This window comes from Dermacentor silvarum, chromosome 5, assembly GCF_013339745.2.
Source record: "Dermacentor silvarum isolate Dsil-2018 chromosome 5, BIME_Dsil_1.4, whole genome shotgun sequence".
In the NCBI taxonomy this organism is placed as follows: Eukaryota; Metazoa; Arthropoda; class Arachnida; order Ixodida; family Ixodidae; genus Dermacentor; species Dermacentor silvarum.
The window spans coordinates 100,961,170-100,984,568 of record NC_051158.1 but is presented as its reverse complement, the minus strand read 5'-3'; the positions used below and the strand labels follow the sequence as shown (position 1 = coordinate 100,984,568).

At 47.6% G+C, this 23,399-nt stretch overlaps 2 protein-coding genes across 2 annotated transcripts in view; both read right to left on the bottom strand.

Moving 5' to 3' along the window:
* Positions 1–1,025, bottom strand: part of LOC119454282 (probable G-protein coupled receptor Mth-like 1) — a 16,357-nt gene extending 15,332 nt beyond the window's left edge. Inside the window, 1 exon segment of the mRNA XM_037716252.2 lies at positions 795–1,025. Coding sequence (XP_037572180.1) covers positions 795–1,025 — 231 coding nt within the window.
* Positions 1,026–16,227: 15,202 nt separating this feature from the next.
* The window catches only part of LOC119453673 (probable G-protein coupled receptor Mth-like 11), a 45,610-nt gene continuing 38,438 nt past the window's right edge, over positions 16,228–23,399 (bottom strand). The window contains 1 exon segment of the mRNA XM_037715721.2: positions 16,228–16,915. Within this exon segment, the coding sequence (XP_037571649.2) occupies positions 16,721–16,915 (195 nt within the window). The 3' untranslated portion in view covers positions 16,228–16,720.

Here is a 23,399-nt window from a genome sequence, read left to right as displayed (position 1 = left end):
GACTTCAAGATCGTTGTGCGTCCACACCAAGGACTGCCCGTCAAAAACTTCACCAGCCCGCAACTAGCGGATGCAGTGACTGCGGCCTGCAATGGTCAAGTAAGCGGAGACCAGTTCCTACTCCGAATCAAACCCGGATCGAACATTTTTATTGTGTCAACGCCAAGCCAAGAAGTGGCGGACAAAATTCGCCGAATCGCTCAACTGAACTTGAATGACCGCGCGTACGCAGTAAACACATACGTGGCGACCAGCGAAGGAACGAATAAGGGGGTCATACATGGCCTCGAACCACGTACGCCCCCCGATACCCTCAAGGCCAATCTCCGAATACGAACGCAAGGAGTAGAAATACTTAACGCGCGCATGCTGGGCGACACGAAGACAGCCGTGATCACCTTTTACGGAGATATCACTCCGAGATACGTCTACTACAAAGGTGGGGAGCTCGCATGCTATCCTTACAAGAATACCACACAAGTATGTAAGATATGTCACGACATAGGTCATCGCTCGGACGTATGCCCTCAACCGGACATAGTGGTGTGCCACACGTGCGGAACGCAGAACCCAGCACCTGATCACGAATGCGCCCCCATATGCAAAGCATGCAGAGAAGGACATTTGACGGGAGACCGCGAATGCAAGAAAAGGCTAAAACCGACAAGCAACCGCTCACTCAAGACCGGAAAGCAACGACAATCCAGAATAGACGCAGCAAAGCAAAAACTGCCCGCGCCACCAAGGTGGTTCAGCTCCGAAGATGCCGAACGAAACTCATGGCCGACCCTCACCGACACACAACCAGACTCCCAGACAAGACATCGACTCAGGTCCAGATCCCGATCACGATCCAGTTCCAGGTCCAGATCTAGGTCAACAAGAAGACAAAACCCAGATCCTCCCACCTTCCAATCCTCTAGGGCCCCGAAACCCGAGACTCCCGGACACAGGGTGGAGGACTCGCAGAAATTCGACAAATCGAAGGTAAGCTGGGCGAGAGTGGTAACCCCTGCTGTTCCCATAACAGATAACCCAGAATATCAAAAAATTATAGCCGAGAACAAACTCCTAAGAGAGAGCCTGCAGGAAATCAAACGAGAGTTGGCGTCCCTAAAGCAACAACATTCTGCCACTTCTCAAAGCACCGCAAAAGCGGGCACGGCAACGACATCCCCGGCACCGGCATCAAAAGCTCAGACTCCGATAGAAAACGTGCTGGCGCAAATCTCGCAACAAATGCAAAGTATGCAGAATTTCCAACAGCAGTTATACGCAGAATTCCAAAACCTTAAAAGCTATGTAGACGAATCAATCTCAAGCTTCAAACAAACAGTGCGTAAACGTACGAGTGGAAGCCCGGGCGCCCCATCGAGCAGACGGCCGCGTCAACTGAATACAACAGAAAGCGAGAACAATGGCGAGTAGCCTAACATGCACATCAGACCGACTCGAACTATGGCACTGGAATTGCCGCACTTTCAACAAAAAAGCGGCGGCCATGCAACAGTTTATAAACGGGGCTTTGATCAAACCAGATATCATATGCTTACAAGAAATCGGTACCAGACCAGTTAAGGTACGCGGATACTACACGATTTTTAACCCCGATTATCCACGTGTGGCAACACTGGTGGCCAGGGACGTCGCAACGAGTACCCACTACGCACAAAACTGTGCCATGCAGCACCAAATTATAAAAATACATGCCAACAAACGAGGTAGGGCCACAACCATCGTAGTAAACATATATAGCCCGCCAAAAGAGAAAGGAGGGGATTTTGAAAATATCCTCGCAGAAACGATCTCCTCACTAGAACGGAAAGACCGACTAGTCTTTTTAGGTGACTTCAACGCCCCTCACACAACCTGGGGTTATAAACGGGACACTACCAAGGGAGCGCTACTATTACAGGTGACAGAGAGATACGGTTTGCAGTTAGAAACGCTTCCAATGGCTCCAACACGCATTGGAAATAGCGTCAGCAGAGATACTTTCCCCGATTTGACATTTACCCTCAACTCGGACAGTGTGATTTGGCAAAATCTCGACGAAACCTTAGGGAGCGACCACTACATTATCAGCCTATCAATGGACTCGGCAAAAATCAGACGCACCATCGGGAAAGTAACAATCACGGATTGGTCGGTTTATCGAAACATTCCCTTCCCCGACAACGGGCTAGATAACGCGGAAGAGTGGGTTGCTCACATTCGGGAGGCTCACGCCCGCACCTCTAAACAAATCACCCTTACCACGGAAAACCCCGTAATTGATACCCATCTCCTGCACCTATGGGATTGCAGGAGGGGCCTCACCAGACGGTGGAAAAGGCAGAGATTAAATCGGAAACTGAGAATCAAAATAGCTGAAATTACTGAAAACGCGAACGACTATGCTAGGAAACTGGAAGCCGAAAACTGGGTCCGGTTTTGCGACTCCATGAGAGGCACACTAACGTCAGCCAAAACATGGGCAATACTGCGAAGCATGCTGGAGCCGGAGAATACAAAAACGGTCACCAACAGGACCCTAATAACACTCGCCGAGGAGTTCAAGGGCTCGAACGAAGCCCTCATAAGCTTACTTCAGGAAAAGTACCTCGGCACGGTAACCATGGCTCCAGTCATACGGAAGTACAATGGCCCCGCAAATGGGACGCTAGACGCTCCGATATCAAAGGCCGAACTATTCGCAGCGGCGCAATCCGCACGACGGAACACCGCCCCCGGTCCAGACAAACTAACTTACGCAATGCTACGAAACCTTAGCGACGAGCATCTAGAAAAGCTCACAGACTACTTTAACCGGCAGGTTTGGGACAGGGGAACACTACCGACGCAATGGAAGGAAGCGTCCATAGTTCTTATACCAAAGGCCGGGAAAGCCCGCAGCCTGTATAACCTTCGGCCCATATCTCTCACTTCATGTCTAGGAAAACTATTTGAAAAAGTCATACTAAATAGATTAACTAACCACCTAGAAGAAAACGACTACCTATCTGACAGCATGTACGGCTTTAGGCAGCATTTATCCACGCAAGACATATTCCTAAGACTGCATGACGAGGTTATCACCAACATCCCAACAGGAGCAGAACACGTAGTGGTGGCATTAGATTTGAAAAGCGCCTTCGACACCATAGCACACGACCTAATTCTGCAAGAACTAAGCAGTACGGCGTGCGGAGAAAAAACCTATAACTACATTCGATCCTTCCTAACGGGCCGAAAAGCCACAATAGGTCTAGGAGAAGTCCGATCTGAAACTCTCGAGATGCCCAATCGTGGAACCCCACAGGGTTCAATATTATCCCCTTTGCTCTTCAATATGGGCATGAACAGGCTAGCTAAAGAACTGGAAAAAATACCAGACCTAAAATTCGCGCTATACGCAGACGATATCACGCTTTGGGTAACAGAAGGATCCCTGGGGCACAAAGAAAGCGTGCTACAAGAAGCAATACAGACAGTACACCACTTTGCAGTAAAGGGCGGTATGGCTTGCGCGCCGGAGAAATCTGAATTCATCAGAATTCACGGCAGAGGGTACCGCAAACCACAATTCTCGCTCCGGCTCGATGGCGAAGAGCTCAAAGAGGCACAAACAATGCGCGTACTCGGCCTTCGCCTTCAAAGTAACAGGCGCGCAGATAAAACAATCAGAACTCTCCGAACGACAGTCAAACAAATCTCTAGAATTATACGAAGAGTGACGAAGCATCGTAGCGGCTTTAGCGAGGCCGAAACTTTGAGACTTGTTCACGCCTTCGTCATCAGCCGCATTACATACAGCCTCCCTTACCAGGAGTTGTGTAAAACGGATCTGGAGCAGACAGACGCCCTTATACGAACGGCCTACAAAGCTGCCATCGGACTCCCTATGAGCACCTCCACGGCTAAACTATGTGCACTGGGGTTGCACAACACCTTCGAAGAACTTAATGCAGCGGTATTAATATCGCAAAGAGAGCGCCTAAACTTATCCCCAACCGGGAGAAAGCTGCTAGAAACATTAGGCTACCCCGTACGACCGCACTACTGCGAGGAAGACTTAGTGGCTCTACCTCGAGCGATACGCGAAAACCTCATAGTGGCCCCAGTTCCCAAAAACATGAGCCCCTTTTACCACCAGGGCCGGCGCAAGGCTCGGGCACACCAACTTCAAAAAAGATTTGGAAATTGTTCTGAAGCGCTGTACACAGATGCAGCTCCGGGGCCAGGTGGCCATGTAATAGTGGCCACAAGCTCGATGGATCGATCGAAATTCCAAATTAGCGCGACAATTAGGAGCAAATCCATAGGCACGGCGGAGACAGCCGCCGTTGCAATGCCAATTAAGGCCAAAGATGCAGCCGGCCAGCCCTCGGTGATCCTCACGGACTCACAGGTGGCTTGTCGCCTGTTCATGCAAGGCAGAGTACCGGCATGTGCCCTACGCATACTAGGTCACACGCTCCGGGAAACGCACAGTGTCATCTGGTGCCCGGGCCACGTGGGGGTTGCGGGCAATGAAAGGGCAGATGCTCTCGCTCGAGAATTGGCTTGCCGAGCGGGAGTGCAGCCCGAGAAACCCCGATTCGATCATTTGACATCTCCACGCGACATCCTTGAGCATCAGCGTCTGGAACGCAGAACTTACTCGGGGCCCCATCCGAGTCTGAGTGGAGCGGATGCCCGGGATTTGAGACTAATTCAGACGAATACCTACCCGCACCTCGGGCTGTGGCATGCCATTTGGCCTACGGCCTATCCAGGCCACTGTCCATGGTGCTGGGGGAAGCCAACTCTCGCCCACGTAACGTGGGAATGCACGAGTAGGCCCCCAAAATTCAATTCCCCCCTGTTGGGGTCCAAATTCACAAATAGGGAGCAGTGGGAGACCATCCTCGCCGGCGCGGACCTGGAGACCCAGAGGGGTCTACTCGACCAGGCCCGGCGAGCAGCTCTGGCCAGTGAAGTCTCGGAATAGGGACCCACCCACCCGCTCCCAACACCCCTTTCCTGTCCAATCAATAAAATGTTATTCTCTCTCTCTCCGTTCGCACAGACGCTGCCACTTCACCCATAGCCGTCCCTGTAATGGACCTAAAAGCCTTTCTCAAGAAAAAGGTCAGGGCCTACTGGCAAAGTCTGTGGGACGGAGAAACGAGCAACAAATTACACACTATCAAGCCTCATCTCGCTCATTGGCCACCAGAATCGAAGACACGCCGCACACAGGTTACACTTTGCAGACTCAGAATAGGACACACATACAGTACACATGCATACTTATTGTCCGCTGGCGATCCGCCTGTCTGTGATAAATGTGGCGAGCCACTCAGTGTACTTCACGGCCTCCTGCAGTGCCCTGAACTGGAGTCTCAGAGGAGTGAGTGAGTGAGTGAACTTTATTTCGTCCAGGATAGACGCGAGTAAACTCGACGTCACCTGGCTAGGCCCACTACAGAGAATAACTACAGGTGCATATTGTATTTACCTTAGCCGATAACATATTTCCTGAAGTAGACGCCAACTAAATGTGATGAAAAACAAGCGCGTCATAGCACCATTATTTCAGGGCGCTGAAATAGTGGCGCAATCTCGTGGTTGTTTTTGTATTTCGCGGGCTTTCTTTAAAGGCAATTACAAGAAGCTCCATCAGTGGTATTTAGTTGCAAACACTTCAGTCGGCAATTTTTAAATGTGATCTACAACTTTCGTATTGGCACTTTCTTGGTGAAGCCAATATTTAAGAAGTTAGGCAATTAGTTTATAGTAAATAATTGACTGTGCAAAACGAAAAAAAATACCACAGACTAGGACACACTATCCTCAACACCACTGAGTTGGTTTGAGCCTCCTAGCACACTCAGTCGTTTTTAAAACATTGGCTATATTTAGCTGGGACACCCTGTATATAATAATACTCACACACTGGGTACGCACATTATACAGCAATGTCTACTTGTCTGCAAGGTGTCTGCAGACACTCTGCAGACCAGGTCTACAGGAAGGTCGAGTCTACCGGTAGGTGACTGGAATGACTCGTGGGTGACTGAAAGCTCAAAGCCATTTTTGTAAGGGATATCACACCGGGTCATAGAGTATCAATTGGCTACTCCTAGCGCCTTGAAGATGTTGGATCCTGTCCATCACGTAGGTATCTGCCTGGCGACTGTTGCCTTCAGGACAAGTCCTGTAGAGAGTCTCTACGTTGAAGCTAAGGAATGGTGTCTGTCTTCAGAAGTCATATTCCAGTTTGATCATGTACTTCCTGAAAGTGAACGCAAACTGCGACCATCCCTCTTACGTTACCGTAAACGACGTCACATCTGCAATGCTGTTTAATATTCGACCTGCAACTACAGAAGCATTCTCTCTGCACTCAAGAAAACTTTCTGAGAAATGGGAGTTCCAATTCAAGTGCATAGCCTGATGGTCCGAGCGGAGCCATTGGCGCTGTGGCAGTGGCGGCTTATAGAATGTAATACATTGTTCGTAGAGATGACAAAACACGCTGCAGAGGCACGCATTCGAATGCATTTCCTAGAACCTCAGTAGAAGTGCTCGTCCATAGAGTTCTACAGCGGTGCTTCTAAGTCACATGCCGGCGTGCTTTATGCAATAATCGGTCCATCCTTCTCGGAATCCGATGCCGTGCACCCGGAAACAAGTGTATCTATACGGCTGAAGCCTATGCAATGTTGTCTGCTGGGGAACATAACGAAATTAAAAAAAAAAGCTCCGTCGCATGCCCCCGCGCGAGGGACACGTGTAAATGCAGACCATAGTGGGGTTCCGTGGTGTTGGTGTTGTTGGTGTGGTGGTGGTGGTGATGGTGTGGTGGTGGTGGTCTGGGATGAGAGAGAAGAGAGAATCGTAAGTAGGTAACGTAAAGTTGTTATTATTTTATTGGCATCACCGCGATTCTTATTATTATACTATATTATATTATTATTGCTGCTCTGTTGTTCTCTTCTTTTCATTCTTCTTCTCTTTCTTCTCTTCAGAGGTTGCGTCGACGAGGGGGATGCCTCCGGTTACGTCCATCCCTCTCTGCGGGGCGTCTGGGGAGCGTGGTCGTTGAGATGGTGACGACGAGGGGGATGCCTCCGGTTACGTCCGTCCCTCTCTGCGGGGCCTCTGGGGAGCGTGCTCGTTGAGATGGTGAGTGAGTGGCGAGTGTCGATTTAGCGCACGACGAGCACGACTGCCTTGTGGTCGCTAAAGTGGACGGTGAGAGGGTCCGTGAATAGGGGCTGGACGCACAAGGATGAGGAGGAGGACGCAAAGACAAGGTCTATGCAGGACCCGTGGATGGTGGTCGGCTGCCTGCTGTTGACGGGGCTGTGGTCATACACGCAGTCGAGACCGTAACGGTCGCGCACGTGCCTGACGATCCAGTCGTCTTTGCGAACGTCGACGTTGAAGTCGCCGACGAGGACTGTCACGGAGCGGCATATTTTCGAATGGTTTGGACGCTGATTAACGACACGCCGAATTACGAGCGTCAAAAACGTGGGCTCCTGACTGTGCAGCGTATAATTTACTCGACATCGACACGCTAAATTACGGGCGTCAAAAGCGTCGTGGCCGCTCGGGCTGCCATCTCGATTCCATACGCGACACGCCGATTACGGACCCAGAAGTGTGCGTGTACGTCAGCGTGGTATGCTGGGTTCCACCTTGGCCCTTGACATTGGGAGAGAGGAGAATCTGCGGTTCTTCGTCCATGGTGAAAGGGACGCGGCCAAGATTGTTGGGAGCAAAGAGCCGTGAATTCGGAGAACTCTACATAGCGGCAGTTTCCCTACATAGTGAACTAGGGAAAGGAGGGGCTATTTAAGCGCAGGTTTTGGGCTCTGCTGATGAGTCTAGAAGCTGAACCTATGCGCTGCTGAGAAGCCGTTGGGGGGCAGTGCCGTCCAGTATCGCCTGGGCCGCCTGGCCACGTCAGAACTCCGAGGAACCTGTTGACGTACGAGACGTCAAACGAGCGTCTGCAACGAAGCTCACGGTAGTTCGCCTCAAGTTAGCTCAACCTGCTTGAGAGAAGACGTCAAATCTAGACTCCCGGGAAACCCAGCCCAGCAATTCGCATCCACCTCGACAAGATCGGGCCGCCAGCATTCTTCGGGAAAGCTTTGTGCACCGACTTCCACGGTTTATGGACTTGCTGCTGCTGCCCGGCCATGCGTATGACACCATTTGTTTTCTTTTGAACTTTCATTGCTCTTGAACTTTGTTTTAGTGAAAACTGTTAAGTGTATTCTTGTGTATTTGATCCTCGCACTGTTTCATTTTTATATCTACTGTTCATTGCTCGTATTTATTTGTCTTCATTATTGTGTTCGATTAAGTTCAGGTGTGTTAGTCTGACTTGTGTTTTTTATTATTGTATTTTATTCATCTGTGTGTATTTATAAGCCGATAAATATCTGTTTTTTTTGTTTACTCCCGACTCTGACTCTTTTCACTGTGCTCGCTTGCGTACGGAACGACCAACCAGCTTGTCTACCCCGTCGCTTGACTTCGCGCCGACGACGAATCGGGGACAGCTGTGACATAAACTGGCGTCCGCGAACAGGACGTTCCGTACAAAAAGCAGCACGGTGAACGGAGAACGATAATCGTGGAGATTTATCGATTAATGCTACTGACACATTCGTGTGCAGTGTCGAACGCACGTGCATGAGAATTGTGAGCGCACGGTTTTTGGTGGTGTAGCAGTAGCGACATTTTGGAGGAAATGGAGTTCAAGAAATCAAAGTTCAAAAGAAAGCAAATGGTGTCATACGCATGACCGGGCAGCAGCAGCAAGTCCATAAACCGTGGAAGTCGGTGCACAAAGCTTTCCAGAAGAATGCTGGCGGTCCGATCTTGTCGAGGTGGATGCGAATTGCTGGGATGGGTTTCCCGGGAGTCTAGATTTGACGTCTTCTCTCAAGCAGGTTGAGCTAACTTGAGGCGAACTACCGTGAGCTTCGTTGCAGACGCTCGTTTGACGTCTCGTACGTCAACAAGTTCCTCGGAGTTCCGACGTGGCCAGGCGGCCCAGGCGATACTGGACGGCACTAGCCCCCCAACGGCTTCTCAGCAGCGCATAGGTTCAGCGTCTAGACTCATCAGCAGGGCCCAAAACCTGCGCTTAAATAGCCTCTCTTTTCCCTAGTTCCCTATGTAGGGAAACTGCCGCTATGTAGAGTTCTCCGAATTCACGGCTCTTTGCTCCCAACAATCTTGGCCGCGACCCTTTCACCATGGACGAAGAACCGCAGATTCTCCTCTTTCCCAATGTCAAGGGCCAAGGTGGAACCCGGCATACCACGCAGACGTACTCGCACACTTCTGGGTCCGTAATCGGCGTGTCGCGTATGGAATCGAGATGGCAGCCCGAGCGGCCACGACGCTTTTGACGCCCGTAATTTGGCGTGTCGATGTCGAGTAAATTATACGCTGCACAGTCAGGAGCCCACGTTTTTGACGCTCGTAATTCGGCGTGTCGTTAATCAGCGTCCAAACCATTCGAATATATGCCGCTCCGTGACAAGGACTATGGGTCGTCGTTGTCTGCGTTTCTGGTTGTTCTGGTTGTCGTCGTTGCTGGCGTCGATGGTCGTTCATGACCAGTTTCCGCCATAGATCTTAGCATAGTGTCTGGCACACTTCTACTGTATGTGGACTGGGAAGTCATTAATAACCCCTATGGAAGTGACCACTTTCCTATCGCTTTAAACCTTACAAAGCAGGCTGAATGCCGTACATACGTTCCTCGATGGAAAGTCGATTCAGCTGACTGGGCGCGGTTTCGCGAAATAACACATTTGCCCTGGGAAGATGTCCGTGCACTTGGTATTGACGATGCAGTAGCATACTTTACAGCGTTTGTAATTGATGCTGCATCAGTATGCATTCCCCAAACAAACGGATCACCTTCGAAACGACGTATACCATGGTGGAATGAGGAGTGTAAAGAAGCGCGGAAGAAGCAGAACAATGCTTGGAATCTCCTACGTAACTCCCCCACTGCAGAGAACCTAATTAATTTCAAGGCGATTAAGTCGCAAGGAAGAAGAACACGCCGCCGTGCAAAACGGGAAAGTTGGCATAAATATATCAGTAGCACCAATTCGTATACAGACGAAAGAAAAGCGTGGAATAGAGTAAACAAATTAAAAGGTCGGCAATCTCATCCTCTACCGCTAGTAAATATCCACGGAGGTACCCTTACAGATCAAGCTGATTTTCTAGGTGCACACTTCGAACATGTTTCCAGTTCATCCCACTATTCCGAAACATTTTTAAGATATCAACGACAAGCAGAGCGACTGCCCTTAGATCGGAAAAGCACGCGAAACGAACCATACAATCACCCATTTAGCATGGCTGAATTTCAGGCTTCACTGAAAGGTTGCAACAAGTCTGCGCCAGGAACCGATGGAATAGTATATGATATGATTAAACACTTAAACCCTGAAACTCACAAAACACTCCTGTCGCTTTTCAATGCCATGTGGTCTACAGGTCACATTCCGTCCGCTTGGAAACAAGCCATCGTAATCCCAATTCTCAAAGAGAACAAGGACCCCTCTTTAGCCGTCAGCTACAGACCTATAGCGTTGACAAGCTGTTTGTGCAAACTCTTTGAGAAAATGGTAAACCGGCGCTTGATTCATTATCTTAAAGATAACAAAATACTAGATCCTCTGCAATGTGGATTCAGGGAAGGTAGATCTACTATAGGCCACCTTGTCCGCATGTAGGCGAACATCCGGGATGCCTTCATACACAAGCAATTCTTATCAGTATTTCTTGACATATTTCTTGACATGGAGAAGGCCTACGATACTACGTGGCGCTTTGGAATTATCCGAGATTTGTCTAGAATGGGTATAAGCGGTAACTTGCTGAGCGTTATCGAAAATTATCTATATAATAGAACATTTCGTGTGAGAGTTGGCAACGTCCTATCCCGGCCATTCACTCAGGAGACAGGTGTACCTCAAGGTGGGGTGCTGAGCTGTACTCTCTTCATCGCCAAAATGAATTCTTTGCATACCGTTATACCGCGCACAATGTTTTATTCTGTATATGTGGACGATGTACAGATTGGATTCAAATCATGTAATCTTGGAATCTGCGAGCGACAGGTACAGCTTTGCCTAAACAAACTGTGTAAGTGGGCGGATGAGAATGGGTTTTGTCTAAATCCACAGAAAAGTACCTGCATCCTTTTCTCAAACAAGAGAGAAATATTACCGGATCCCGATATTTCTCTGAATGGAGAACGTCTATCTGTAAACTCTCAGCATAAATTTTTAGGTATAATCTTAGATTCCAAGCTCACTTTTATCCCTTACCTGAAACATCTTAAAGAGAAATGTCTCAAAACAATGAACCTACTGAAACTTCTGTCCCGCACATCCTGGGGAAGTGACAGGCGCTGCCTTTTGAGCCTGTATAAGAGTCTGATACGATCGCGCCTTGACTACGGCGCAATAGTCTATCACTCTGCTGCGCCTAGTGCTTTAAAGATTCTCGATCCGGTTCACCATCTGGGTATCCGCCTGGCTACAGGTGCCTTCAGGACTAGTCCAGTAGAGAAAGCCTGTATGTTGAGTCCAATGAATGGTCCCTACATCTCCAAAGGACATATTTAGCTTTCTCATACTTCCTCAAGGTAGAATCAAATGTTGAACACCCATGCCACTCACTTACTTGTGACGTATCCACTGCCAGGCTTTATCGTAACCGCCCAGCTTTGAGGACCCCTCTATTCCTGCGTTTGGATGCAATGGCAGAGGAAACGGGTGTCTCACTTAGAGAAAGTCTACTAATGGCCCCTACTCGCTTTCCACCACCCTGGGAATGCAGACCATCGAGTGTGATATCTCTTTTATACAAGTATCAAAACATGCACCTCAAGCACATATAAGTTCTCACCCCCGCAGGGGCGTCTGCGCAAGCAGGCGTTTGGTGAGTTGCGCCACCACGTACCCGAGCACAAGAGGGTTGGACCCTCCCGCGCTTAACCGTGCGTGGCTTAGCCGTGTCCGGGGAAAAGGGGATCCTGGAGGTTGAGCCGAAGCCAGGTGTTTGGACCTTTATGGCCCCCCGGCGGAGGCAACACACCTCTTTGGCCTCGGCTTCACGTAGACGGCACCCCCGGACTGACCCAACCGGGGGAAATCGGTAGTTGCCTTTTCCTGTCTCTCTCTCCAATCTTCGTCTTTCTCTCTCGCCTTTTCATCTTTCCTGTCTTCTACTATCTTCTATATTAACTATCCGTGAGCAGTGAACATAAATTCCTGGGCTTAATTCTGGACTCTAAGCTTACCTTCATCCCCCATCTTAAATATCTGAAGACAAAGTGTCTGAAGACTATGAACCTTTTAAAAATTCTCTCGCACACAACATGGGGTAGTGATCGAAAATGCCTCCTAAACTTGTACAACAGTCTTGTCCGCTCACGCCTTGATTACGGAGCTATAATTTATAACTCTGCAACGCCAAGTGCATTAAAAATACTAGACCCCGTTCACCATTTAGGTATTCGCCTCGCAACCGGTGCTTTCCGAACAAGCCCCATCCAGAGCCTCTATGTAGAGTCGAACCAGTGGTCACTCCATCTGCAGCGTTCATATAGCAGTTTCACGTATTTTCTGACAGTACAAGCAAACAATGAACATCCTTCTTATTCCACCATAAACGATATGACCGCTGCTACACTCTTCCATAACCGACCTGCAGCGAGAAAACCGTTCTCATTACGTGTAAGGAATCTTAGTGAGCAAATGGATGTTCCATTGCTTGAACATCGACCTATGTCTCCTGCTAAACTGTTACCGCCGTGGCAGTGGCAGATCATAGAGTGTGACACATCGTTCGTAGAGGTCACGAAATACGCTCCAGAGGCACAGATTAAAATGCATTTCCTAGAGCTTCAATCCAAGTACTCGTGTACAGAGTTTTACACGGACGCTTCTAGATCACATACCGGGGTTTCTTATGCAGCCGTCGGCCCATCTTTCGCGGAATCCGGTGTACTCCACCCGCAAACAAGTATCTTTACGGCTGAGGCCTATGCAATATTATCGGCTGTAAAGTTTATAATGAAATTAAAACTCAAAGAGACTATCATATTTACGGACTCGCAAAGTGTTGTGAAAGCATTGCAATCACTCTGTAAACACAAAAACCCTGTACTTAATGAGCTCTATTCCATTCTGTGTAAAGCGTATATATCTAACCAGCATGTGATTATATGCTGGGTGCCGGGTCATAGAGGCATTGAGGGTAATGTTCGAGCAGATGAAATGGCCAGATCAGTTACATCTCAGGCTATTAACCCGACAACTGCTGTTCCTGCAACAGATTTGAAGCCTTTCCTGCGAAAGAAACTGCGAAGCCACTGGCAACGCTTGTGGGACGCTGAAACAAACAATAAGCTTCACCTCATTAAACCACAGTTAGGTTTCTGGCCTCCCGTAACGAAAACACGACGAACTGATGTCCTATTCTGTCGTCTCAGAATAGGACATACATATGGCACCCACAATTTTTTGCTTACTGGTAGTGAACCACCAACCTGTGGTAGATGTGGTGAGAGGCTGACTGTCCTGCATGTCCTCGTGGAGTGCCGGGAAGCCGAAACAGAAAGAAATAAATATTTTTCACAAGCGTACCGATATCATGTCCCGCTTCACCCCATTATGTTTCTTGGCGAAGAACCGATTTTTAATGTCAAAGCAGTCGTAGATTTTTTGAACGATGTGGTCCTGCATGTTATTAGCCCAACTAGTTCGTAGCGCATCCTCTCTCCAGAGGATGCAGCTGTGATAATTTTTTATAGCACATGCCTCCAGGCCCTTGTGGTTCAAGGGCTCTGTCTAGGCAGTAGTGCTTCTTGCCAATTACTGCATCTTAAATATTTTAAATATCGTGTCATTCTTTCTCAGTGCATTCTTCATTGCATAGTACACCTCATTAGTCATTGCCATGATTTTAGTACATGTATATTTTACGCACTATACAGCGATTATTTTTAGGCCCCATTACAGCCACGCTTCATCTACTTCTCAGAATTCATCGCTCCACTGCACACTCACAAACACTGGCATGGCGCTCTTTGGCCATAACTGGCCCTTGCGCCACAAAACACCACACATCATCATAAGTTCTCACTTCCTTGAACTTCAAGCGAAGTACTGTTGCGAAGAATTTTACACAGATGCCTCAAAGTCTCCATCTGGTGTGGCTTATGCAGCTCTGGGAGCGTCGTTTTTAGCATCGGGAGCATTAAATCCACACACCAGTATATTCACCGCAGAAGCATTCGCCATACTCACAGCCGTAAAACATATAAAGGAGACACATATCACTAAAGCTATTGTGTTCACGGATTCATTGAGTGTAGTTAGAGGCCTAATGAGCTTACAAAAACTTAAGAACCCTGTTTTTATTGAACTGTACTCATTGTTATGTGCAGCGTACATGTGCAACCAAGTCATTGTCATTTGCTGGGTACCGGGTCACAGAGGTATTAAAGGCAATGAAGCTGCCGACGAAAATGCCACGTCAGTTGCCGTTAGTGACACGAATATAAATAAGCCCATAGGAGTCGCAGACCTCAAACCCTTCATACGACATCAGTTGAGGAAGTATTGGCAAAGCCAGTGGGATACTGAAGTATTAAATAAGCTCCACATGATAAAGCCAAAATTAGGGAACTGGACATACGAAAGGACAGACAGACACAAAGAAGTACTTCTCTGCAGATTAAGGATAGGCCATACCTACGGCACCCACGCTCACCTACTGACTGGAAGCGAACCTCCAACATGTAGTAGATGCGGCAATAGCCTACACGTTCTTCTTATACACGTTCTTATACACGTTCTTCTTCAGTGTCCGGAAATAGATGCAGAGAGGAAAAAGTACTTCCCCTCCCTGTATCGTGAGCACGTACCTCTCCACCGAGCATTTTTTCTCAGCAATGAACCGCTTTTCAATTTTAACACGGTCTTAAACTTTTTAAAAGAAACCGACACCTTAAAAATTATTTGGCCAGGTTATTTGTAGCACTACCTCCTCCTTGGAGGTTGTAGCTGCAATGTAAGCATATTTGTAGAGCACGTACGTGCCTCACGACCCTTGCCTCCAAGGGTCCTGTTGAGGTACTAGTGCTACCATCTCCTATGCGCCTCGCTTAACCATCCATCGTTGCCAACATATTATGATCATAGCACATGTAACTAATCATTGCCATTATTTTAGTACATTTATATTTTAAGCAATTTACAGACTTATTTTAGGCCCGCTTACAGCCGTGTTACATTCTTTGATCCCATTAATACTTCATTACACCATGTGTTTGGCGCTCTTTGGCCAGAACTGGCCCTTGCGCCATTAAAACCCATCAATCATCTGTAAATTGACCTAGATAAATGTACTCCTTTACAGACTCTAGAGGCTGACTGGCCATCATGAATTCTTGTTCCCTTGCCAGGCGATTGAACATTATCTGAATTCTGTAATTGCGGCATTTTAAGCCAATAAGACAGGCCGAGAAGGATGCTATGGCCTCTCTGATTGGCCGTAAATGCCACCACTAGAAAATTCGAAAAATCCGGCGCACGTTGATTATGTCCAAAATATAAATCTCGCACAACTAACTCGCACGCTCTGGTTTTCTTCTCGAGGGATGTTTGTAAAACAGAAGTCGTACGGACAGTGAAAGAATGATGTGATCGTTGCAGCACGGCGAGTGAAGCATGAGGGCACGTGTGCTTTACTATTATTATTATTATTATTATTATTATTATTATTATTATTATTATTATTATTATTATTATTATTATTCTGTGTTGCAGATTTGCAGGCTGCTGGCGTGATACACTCCTGTGTTGCCTTCATTATTTAGCATTCATGAGTTCGTATCAGTAAGCGCCGTTTCACTCTTTGCCGTGTACAGATGGCATGTGTCCACGAGCAGCAGAACACGCAGAGACCATGTATTTTTATTGAGCCGATGTGTTTCCTTTCCATGGTGGCTACAAGGGCGTTTTAATTTGCTGGGGCGTAAGACGCCATCAACGCCGGGTCGACCTGAAACTTGGGTGTTTCCGGCGATATCGGCAGGGGCATGGAAATGCCGGGCCGTCGCCTAAACCTCACGGATGAGCGTACATCATCATCCGCTATATTTTCCGTTTGAATGTGCTGGCAATTTAGGTAACTATAGGTAATGCTCATTAACGCTCAGTATAAAGCGACCAGCGGCGTGCACGGAAACAGGTAATTAATGTCCGGTGAGAACGCTCAGCATTCAGAGAGAGTGTTGCAAGCAGTAAGTAGTGCCGGGGCTGCCGGTGCTGGTGCTACGCGTTGGCTTCATACAACCCCGCTCACAAATAGCACTGTATAGTACCACTATTCGACGTAGCGCGTTTTTTTTTTTGTCCAGTTTTGATTTCATTCGGTGCAATTCCCACTCGATTTGGCAGAAGTCTCTGCACTGGCGCCGTAGCGTCGGTCGTGGTTGCGGCTGTGGCGTGCCGGTGGTGGTGTTCCGACAGGATCGTCTCATTTAGCCCGCCTCCCTCGGCCGGCGTCTTGTTCGCCTGAGCGTGCGTCTGTTCCCCGAACAGAGCGTCGCGCCAGTCGCGCGAGTTCAGGCCTGTGCGGGGCTGTTTCGCACATGTGAACGCGCGACTCAACGAGGAGAGCCCGCGATCTACGTGCGGCGCAGCAGCGGCTTCTGGACCCCCTTGGGGCTGGCTGTCTGCGCGGGCATCGCTCGGCCGGTGGCGACCGATGCGAGCGCCGATGACGAAGCGGACAGCGTCGAGTGCAGCGCAGTCAGCGTGGTCGAAGTGCTCCGTGGACGTCGACGGCGATCGGCCCCCTTCCCGCTCAGCCTGTCGCGTACCTGCGAGGACAGGGGGGTATACCAAAACACTGTATAAACACAATGCTATTCACATTCTGTATATAACGAGACCACCCTCTTGGGGATACCATACTGTAGTTTAGATTTGTTGGGGAAAGGTAAAAAGACAAAAAAAAAAGAAAATGGCCATGACATGGGACGAACTATGGGAATACGGTTCGTGATGTGCTTTTATTTCATACGCCATGTTAGAGCAGCGTACTGAGAAACGTCCCATACACGGGCACCCTATGGCGCTTTCTTTCGGCAACGCTTTCTGTGCATATTAAAGGGGCAAAACATAGTATGCTCTGTATTAATAAATTGCCCTTCTACGATACCCAAAGAGTCACGCTTAGCGCGAGAAGAGGCGTACTAAGACAGGAAAAACAAAAGCAATAGACCCGTGACGATGCCTTCGTTCCACTACATTTCCACAACCACACTTCCACCACCATCAGAACGGCCAAGTGATGCACAATACAATACGTTGACATTCGTGACGTCACAGGGACGTACACAGTAAATTTCGGCATGAAATTAATAAAAAATCTACTTTCACCACTTAATTTTCTGGAAATCAACCTATTCCCTGTAAATTAACAAATATAGAACACTTCATCAGTATGATTAAGCGTTTATCTGCAGTGTCCGTTTAACTACAGCGCGTAAGATTGATTTAATTTAGTTACATGTGTTTTAATTTCTAGAACGACGTTGAAAGGTGGGCCCCTTTCAGGAATCATTTCAAGCGCGACACATAAGACATCAAACTTTTTTTTTTCGCAAAGAAAAGACGTAGCATTTTTAAACACACTGTGTGCGATTGTAGCACATCCTCGGTAAATTATTCCCGTTCAATAATTGACAAAACATAGAAGCACTTTTCTGGCGTGGTTGTTTCCATCCTGTTTACGGACCACACGGCGCCTGCCGCGTATAACCTTGCATTCAGAGTCGTTTTTTATCCGATGTTTTTTTTTTCGATGTCAATTATACGAACGCTCGATGCACATATTCGCTTTTGCCCTGCTGTTCTGTATCAACTCCAGGTTTGTAAAGATTGACTGGCCTGCGCGACCTACGTTGTTGGTCATGTGATTGCTGCGAGCGCGAGGGCAAACATTCGAGTGCGAGCCAGGAAGGGAGTTGGCGTTGACTTCATGCGTCCCGTCCCGTCTTCTCGTGGGCGCAGTGTTGTGGAGGTCACGTGATCGAGGCCAGGCTTTATGACGAGACGTTATTCCTCGTAATTTACTTGGGCATCGTGCGCACGCTTGAGTTGCGATATAGACATCCGGGGACTTTCGCTCCTCGAAATACGCCTTTCGCAGGGTATTACGGAGGTGTATAACACACTTTGCTCCGTTCGTCCCTAGCTGAGCACCGCTACGCGACAGCCGATAAATACTTTGGAATAAGCTATCTCTATGCTCGTGTCTCGTAGCGTTGCGTTAAAGAGCGTTGTGCCCATGACAGCGAGGTCCTCTGTTCATGTCGCGTGTTAGATTGACTTTCTTTTTCAATTTTATGCGTCATTACACATTTCAAATTTGCATTGTTTTTTTTATTTTATCCTACGGTTCACCATCAGGCCTGACACAGAGGGATCCCGCTAAGGGAAGCGAAGTGACCGGGCGCGAAACGCTGTGTGGGCGGGGTTACGTAGGTAGATGTCACTTTAGGGGCCGCAGACCAATAAATGACGGTACGTTGTTACTGTGAATTCGTTTTATTGTAAAATACCAATTTGCAGGTTATACTGAAGCTCATGTTCATGGCTGGGCGGAGCATACGCACAGCGGCCCCATGTGGCGCGTACTGTCAAGATCGCCTCCCGTCGCAGGCGACCCAGGCACAGGCAGAGCGCCGAAGGTGCACTGCGAAGCAGCAAACCTTAAGTTGCGTTCGCCCCAGTGACACGGGTCAACCACTGAGTATAAACGACGGCCGCTTAGCCATTAATGATTCTGTATCGGCTGCTATGATCCCGTTTGGACGCAAGTTTAAGCGGCGGTTAAAAGGGCGGAGCAGAGAGCGTCGTCTTCAGTAGTACCCAGGCTAACGAACACTTGAAGCAAGTCCCCAGCAAACTATCCCCAGATCGCAAAAAAGTCTCCAGCAAGAATGCCCTGATCCAAGAATTCCCAAATGCATCGGCGTTCCAGTTACTTTCTCACCCTAACGGCGTTTTTATGCATTGAGGTAGGTGAAAACTTCATTTTTTGTCCGGCAAGTTATAGGGTGGGCTTTATCCTGCCTAGGCGTCTGCCACGAGCCCTTGGGCTCTTGCGTCGTCGTCGGCCTGCTGGACTGCCCACACTTGATCTTCTGGGGCTGAGTTGAGCAGCACAGGACACCAACGCGCGCGGAGGCCTTCGAGAGAGGCTGTCTCCCCGTTGCTACTCGTCAGCCCTTGACATTCCCACAGCATATGTTCATAGGTTGATCTTGAGCCACATAACTTACATTCGTTTGTCGTGTATTTATCTGGATAAAGTACATTTCACATTACTGGATTACAGTATGTTCTTGTTTGTAACTGCCGTCACTGGACACACTGCGATTTATTTAGTTCTTGATGAGGTTGTGGATAAACACACCTCTGCATTTTTTAAGCACACAGGTAATTGGAACGCCTAAACATTTCTACACAAAGTTCGGCAATTAATATCTCGAAACTGATGTCACCCTGAGAATTAATTCCAACTGAATGCGCCTTACGAACTCCACAGCTAAAATTTGCAAATTGCAATATGGGCCATAAGGTAATTAGTTAAAGACTTAGTCAATGTTTGGTTAATTAGTCTAGTACGCATTTCAATTTTTTGTGCAAGTAACGTGCGCCTCTTCGAGTTGACCAGGTCGTGAACTAAAATTGTGCTATCTGCCACAAGCAACCTCTAAAAAATTCTGACAGTTTTCGCTCAAACACCCGATATATGCGCTGCAGTACACGACAGAAGTTTCACAAGCATATCGCGAGAAAATGCGCACACTGCAGTTGCCAAAGTGCTCCCGAACAATGGGTGCGTCGATTAAAACCTACCGGTACCCAAACGCACTGAGCGGAGTACACCGAAAGTAAGGTCACGCGCTCTTTTGACGACTTCTTTTCGAGAGAGAAATGGTGAGAGGAATTACTTCACCGAGAGTCGGCTTGCGAAGATTTTCTGTGTGACGTCATGTTCTAGCCTAGCTTATTTCATTCTTTCGTGACCGGATGTCACTTTAAATATGCGCTGCTTGTCAGATGCGCCTATCGTAAGAACGGAGAACACTGCGTATGACGTCTTTCGTAGCATTGCGACGACATTTCGTTAACACCCGAAGTTTGATTTTAGCGTGAGAGAATTAACTCGTAGCCCGTAGTCTTTAGTTGTGAATAGTTCAGAAAACCATTTACTAAAGCTGGATTCATACGATGCGAAGGATCACCGATTAAGTCCGCAGAAGACTCACTTGTAAAGAGAAGCCTTATTTATCTTCTTCTTTCTGGGGTTTTACGTGCCAAACCAGTTCTGATTATGAGGAACGCCGTAGTGGAGGGCTCCGGATTAATTTCGACCACCTGGGGTTCTTTAACGTGCCCTACAACGCAAGCACACGGGCGTTTTTGCATGTCGCCTCCATCGAAATGCAGCCGCCGCAGCCAGCTTTATTTATGTGAACACTTTCTGTGACGCGTTAGCAGCAGGCAACTGTGACGTGGCATGACTGCAACGAATGGCGCAGCTCGACTAGCACTCCGCTGCGTCGGGCTCATCCACTGGCTCAACCGGCAATACGTCCCGTCGTAGAATTCCGCTTAGTTCATTAATTCCTAAACGAGATAGCTTGTTTCACTCAAACATTTCATTGCATTTTGTGCGGATGCACTCTCCATTTCCGAAAAAAAAAATTGAAGTCGTTCTTATTTATTTCTACGTGGAATGGTGTTTAAGATTTCTGGGTTGAATTGGTACATTTTTACGACGTTGAAATTCTTCATTATCACCTTGAGTTGGGATCTTGAGTGAGATGTTTTTTGTTGTCGTGTTAAAACAATTTAAAGTGCCACCAATTTGAGCGGGACGCTATATATAGCATGATCTTACAGGCGGTCAAACTCCGTTTCTTGGTGTAATACTGCTTGGCGTGCAGGAAAACGGGACAAAGGAAGATGAGTCTACCGCATACGTGCACAAGACTAGCGCGATATAAAGCAAAGAAGAATTCTAAAAATTGTCCTTGCTAAATGTTTCGGAGAAATAAATTCTCGGAAATAGGAATTATAAAATGGTCGGCATGCTAACTTGAATACTTTCATCGTGAGCTTCCTTGGAGCTTTGGAACAGGTCAGACTAACGCGAATAGAGACATCCTTGTAACTACGTGTGTAATAAGAGGTCATGTGACAAACGATATCCCCATGTTAAACAAATTACTCGTGACCGCGAGCGTTGAATGATTAATTTATTGTGTATGTACTAAACATGCTCGTAGAAAGCATTTTACAAAATAAACTTTCCATCTAGCGAGTAACAAAAGAAAAAAAAAAAGAAAACTAATCGCGAACGCCACCGTGGAATAATCAAGCGCGTGTTCTTTCATTCTTACAAACTGTAGTTCCCGCTGTATTTGCAGTGAAATAATTTTTTTTTCTCCGAGCATTGCAAACAACAGTCCTAACAATCGTACACAGCTCGCCCACTGCTTTGTTGTACTGATAGCATTGGAGCTTCCACTGACGTGCAAAGCTTACCTTGCAGGAGTCGGGAAAAAAAATAAGCAACCACTCCTCTCCCAAGATGCGTGTAAAGCAGCTTGCGGTGCGAGCACGCCTATTTTTTCCCCGCTAGAATAAATATGCAGTGTTAAAGACTGACGCGCGAACCGTTACAACATTCATTCGCTCGCACTGCATAGCGGAAACAGTCACGTCAGCTGGTGCTTTTTTTTTTAAGCGACGCTTTCTTGGCCTCCTGCTTGCTGCCTTGCCAAGTGTACGACTTGCGCCACTGTGAACGTGCAAATGAGCATGTGCCACCGGGAACATCCTTTGCCAGTCTGCAAGATTAACTGCATGCCACTGGCTAGGTGCTCGCATAGACAAGCAGACGAGCCCTGAAGTAAGCAACAAAAGTAGCCGAGTGTGGAGAAGTGATCAAAATTGGACATGACGTGCGTCATGTGAGGTGCCTTGAGCTTTGTGGAAGTGTAGAGGAATTGAAGACATTGCATGAAAGGTCAAAGAAAACATCTCTTACCACCAGTTGACTTAATGCGTGGGAGCCGCCTGAGTTTAATTATTGTTATTATTATTATTATTATTATTATTATTATTATTATTATTATTATTATCGAGGTGCAACATCTTCAAAATAGTCAGAGTGGTCGCATGTTAAAATGGATGTAACAAAAATATAGCTTCTATCTTTGTAACAAAACTGCCTACACATCTTACTTTGGAATCATTGTGTAGATGGAAGAAACCGCTACTCGAACATACACATCTCTGTCAACCGGCGACCTCGAAATTAGGGAGATTCGCCGAAAGAGGAACGAGGGGTGCGTTAAAATAATAAAAAAGAAATATGTCTATCTTTCTTGTTTTTTTCTGGGCCACAGAAACTTCAGAAACAGCTGTGAATGGCTGCCAGTGCAATTATTAGACGCCCAGGTAGCTCGTAGTGTTACCGGGAACGGCGTGTGCGCGTCCGCGTACATTAAACACAACACGTGCACCCGTGAGCAAAAGTATACGGACCACAGGGTCGCTTGAAAAAACTGAATTTCTTCGTAATCAACAAGATTAAACTTTAATTGACTAAAAAATCGGCTTTATCGCGCAGCCCCTGGTACGTATACCTTTGTTCACGGGTGCACAATGTCACGTAACGGGGACCCGTTTCCAACTTTTATATGCTTCGTCGCATAACAAGGCCGCATAGCGGGGAAGCTGACTTAAGAAAACCGGCCACCATGCAATCTAAATTATACCGTTGCCTCAAGCACCATCCTCAACGCATGTCTCGATCTAAAGCGGACTGAGTTATGCCGAATGTGACCAGACTCCTCGAACACCAAAGCGGGACGGGAGAGCTGAGGGGGGGGGGGGGGTATATACGAGATTCAACATTTATTGCAAGTTCTATTAATCTGAAGGGATAGTCTTCCAAATTCTGCAGTAAACTTGCACTGGCGTAGCGGCATACTCCACGTGCTTCCACCACATGCGCAACAAGAAAGACGGCATGGAGACGGCGTGGTCATTGCGGTTTGGCTTGGTTACGACTCGTTAGCCAACGCGCTGAGAAGTCCGTTGCAGCTGGATGAAAAAAAAAAAAAAAACAAGCCCGAATTGGCCGTGCAATCTTGGAACGTTTCGGAAGGCAAACAGCTTTCTTGCCCTCGCGCGACTGAACAGAATCGCGCTTTCGTCAGCAAATGCGTCATTCTGACCAATACCTAAATAACTAACCGGACGATTCGCTTTCCGAAC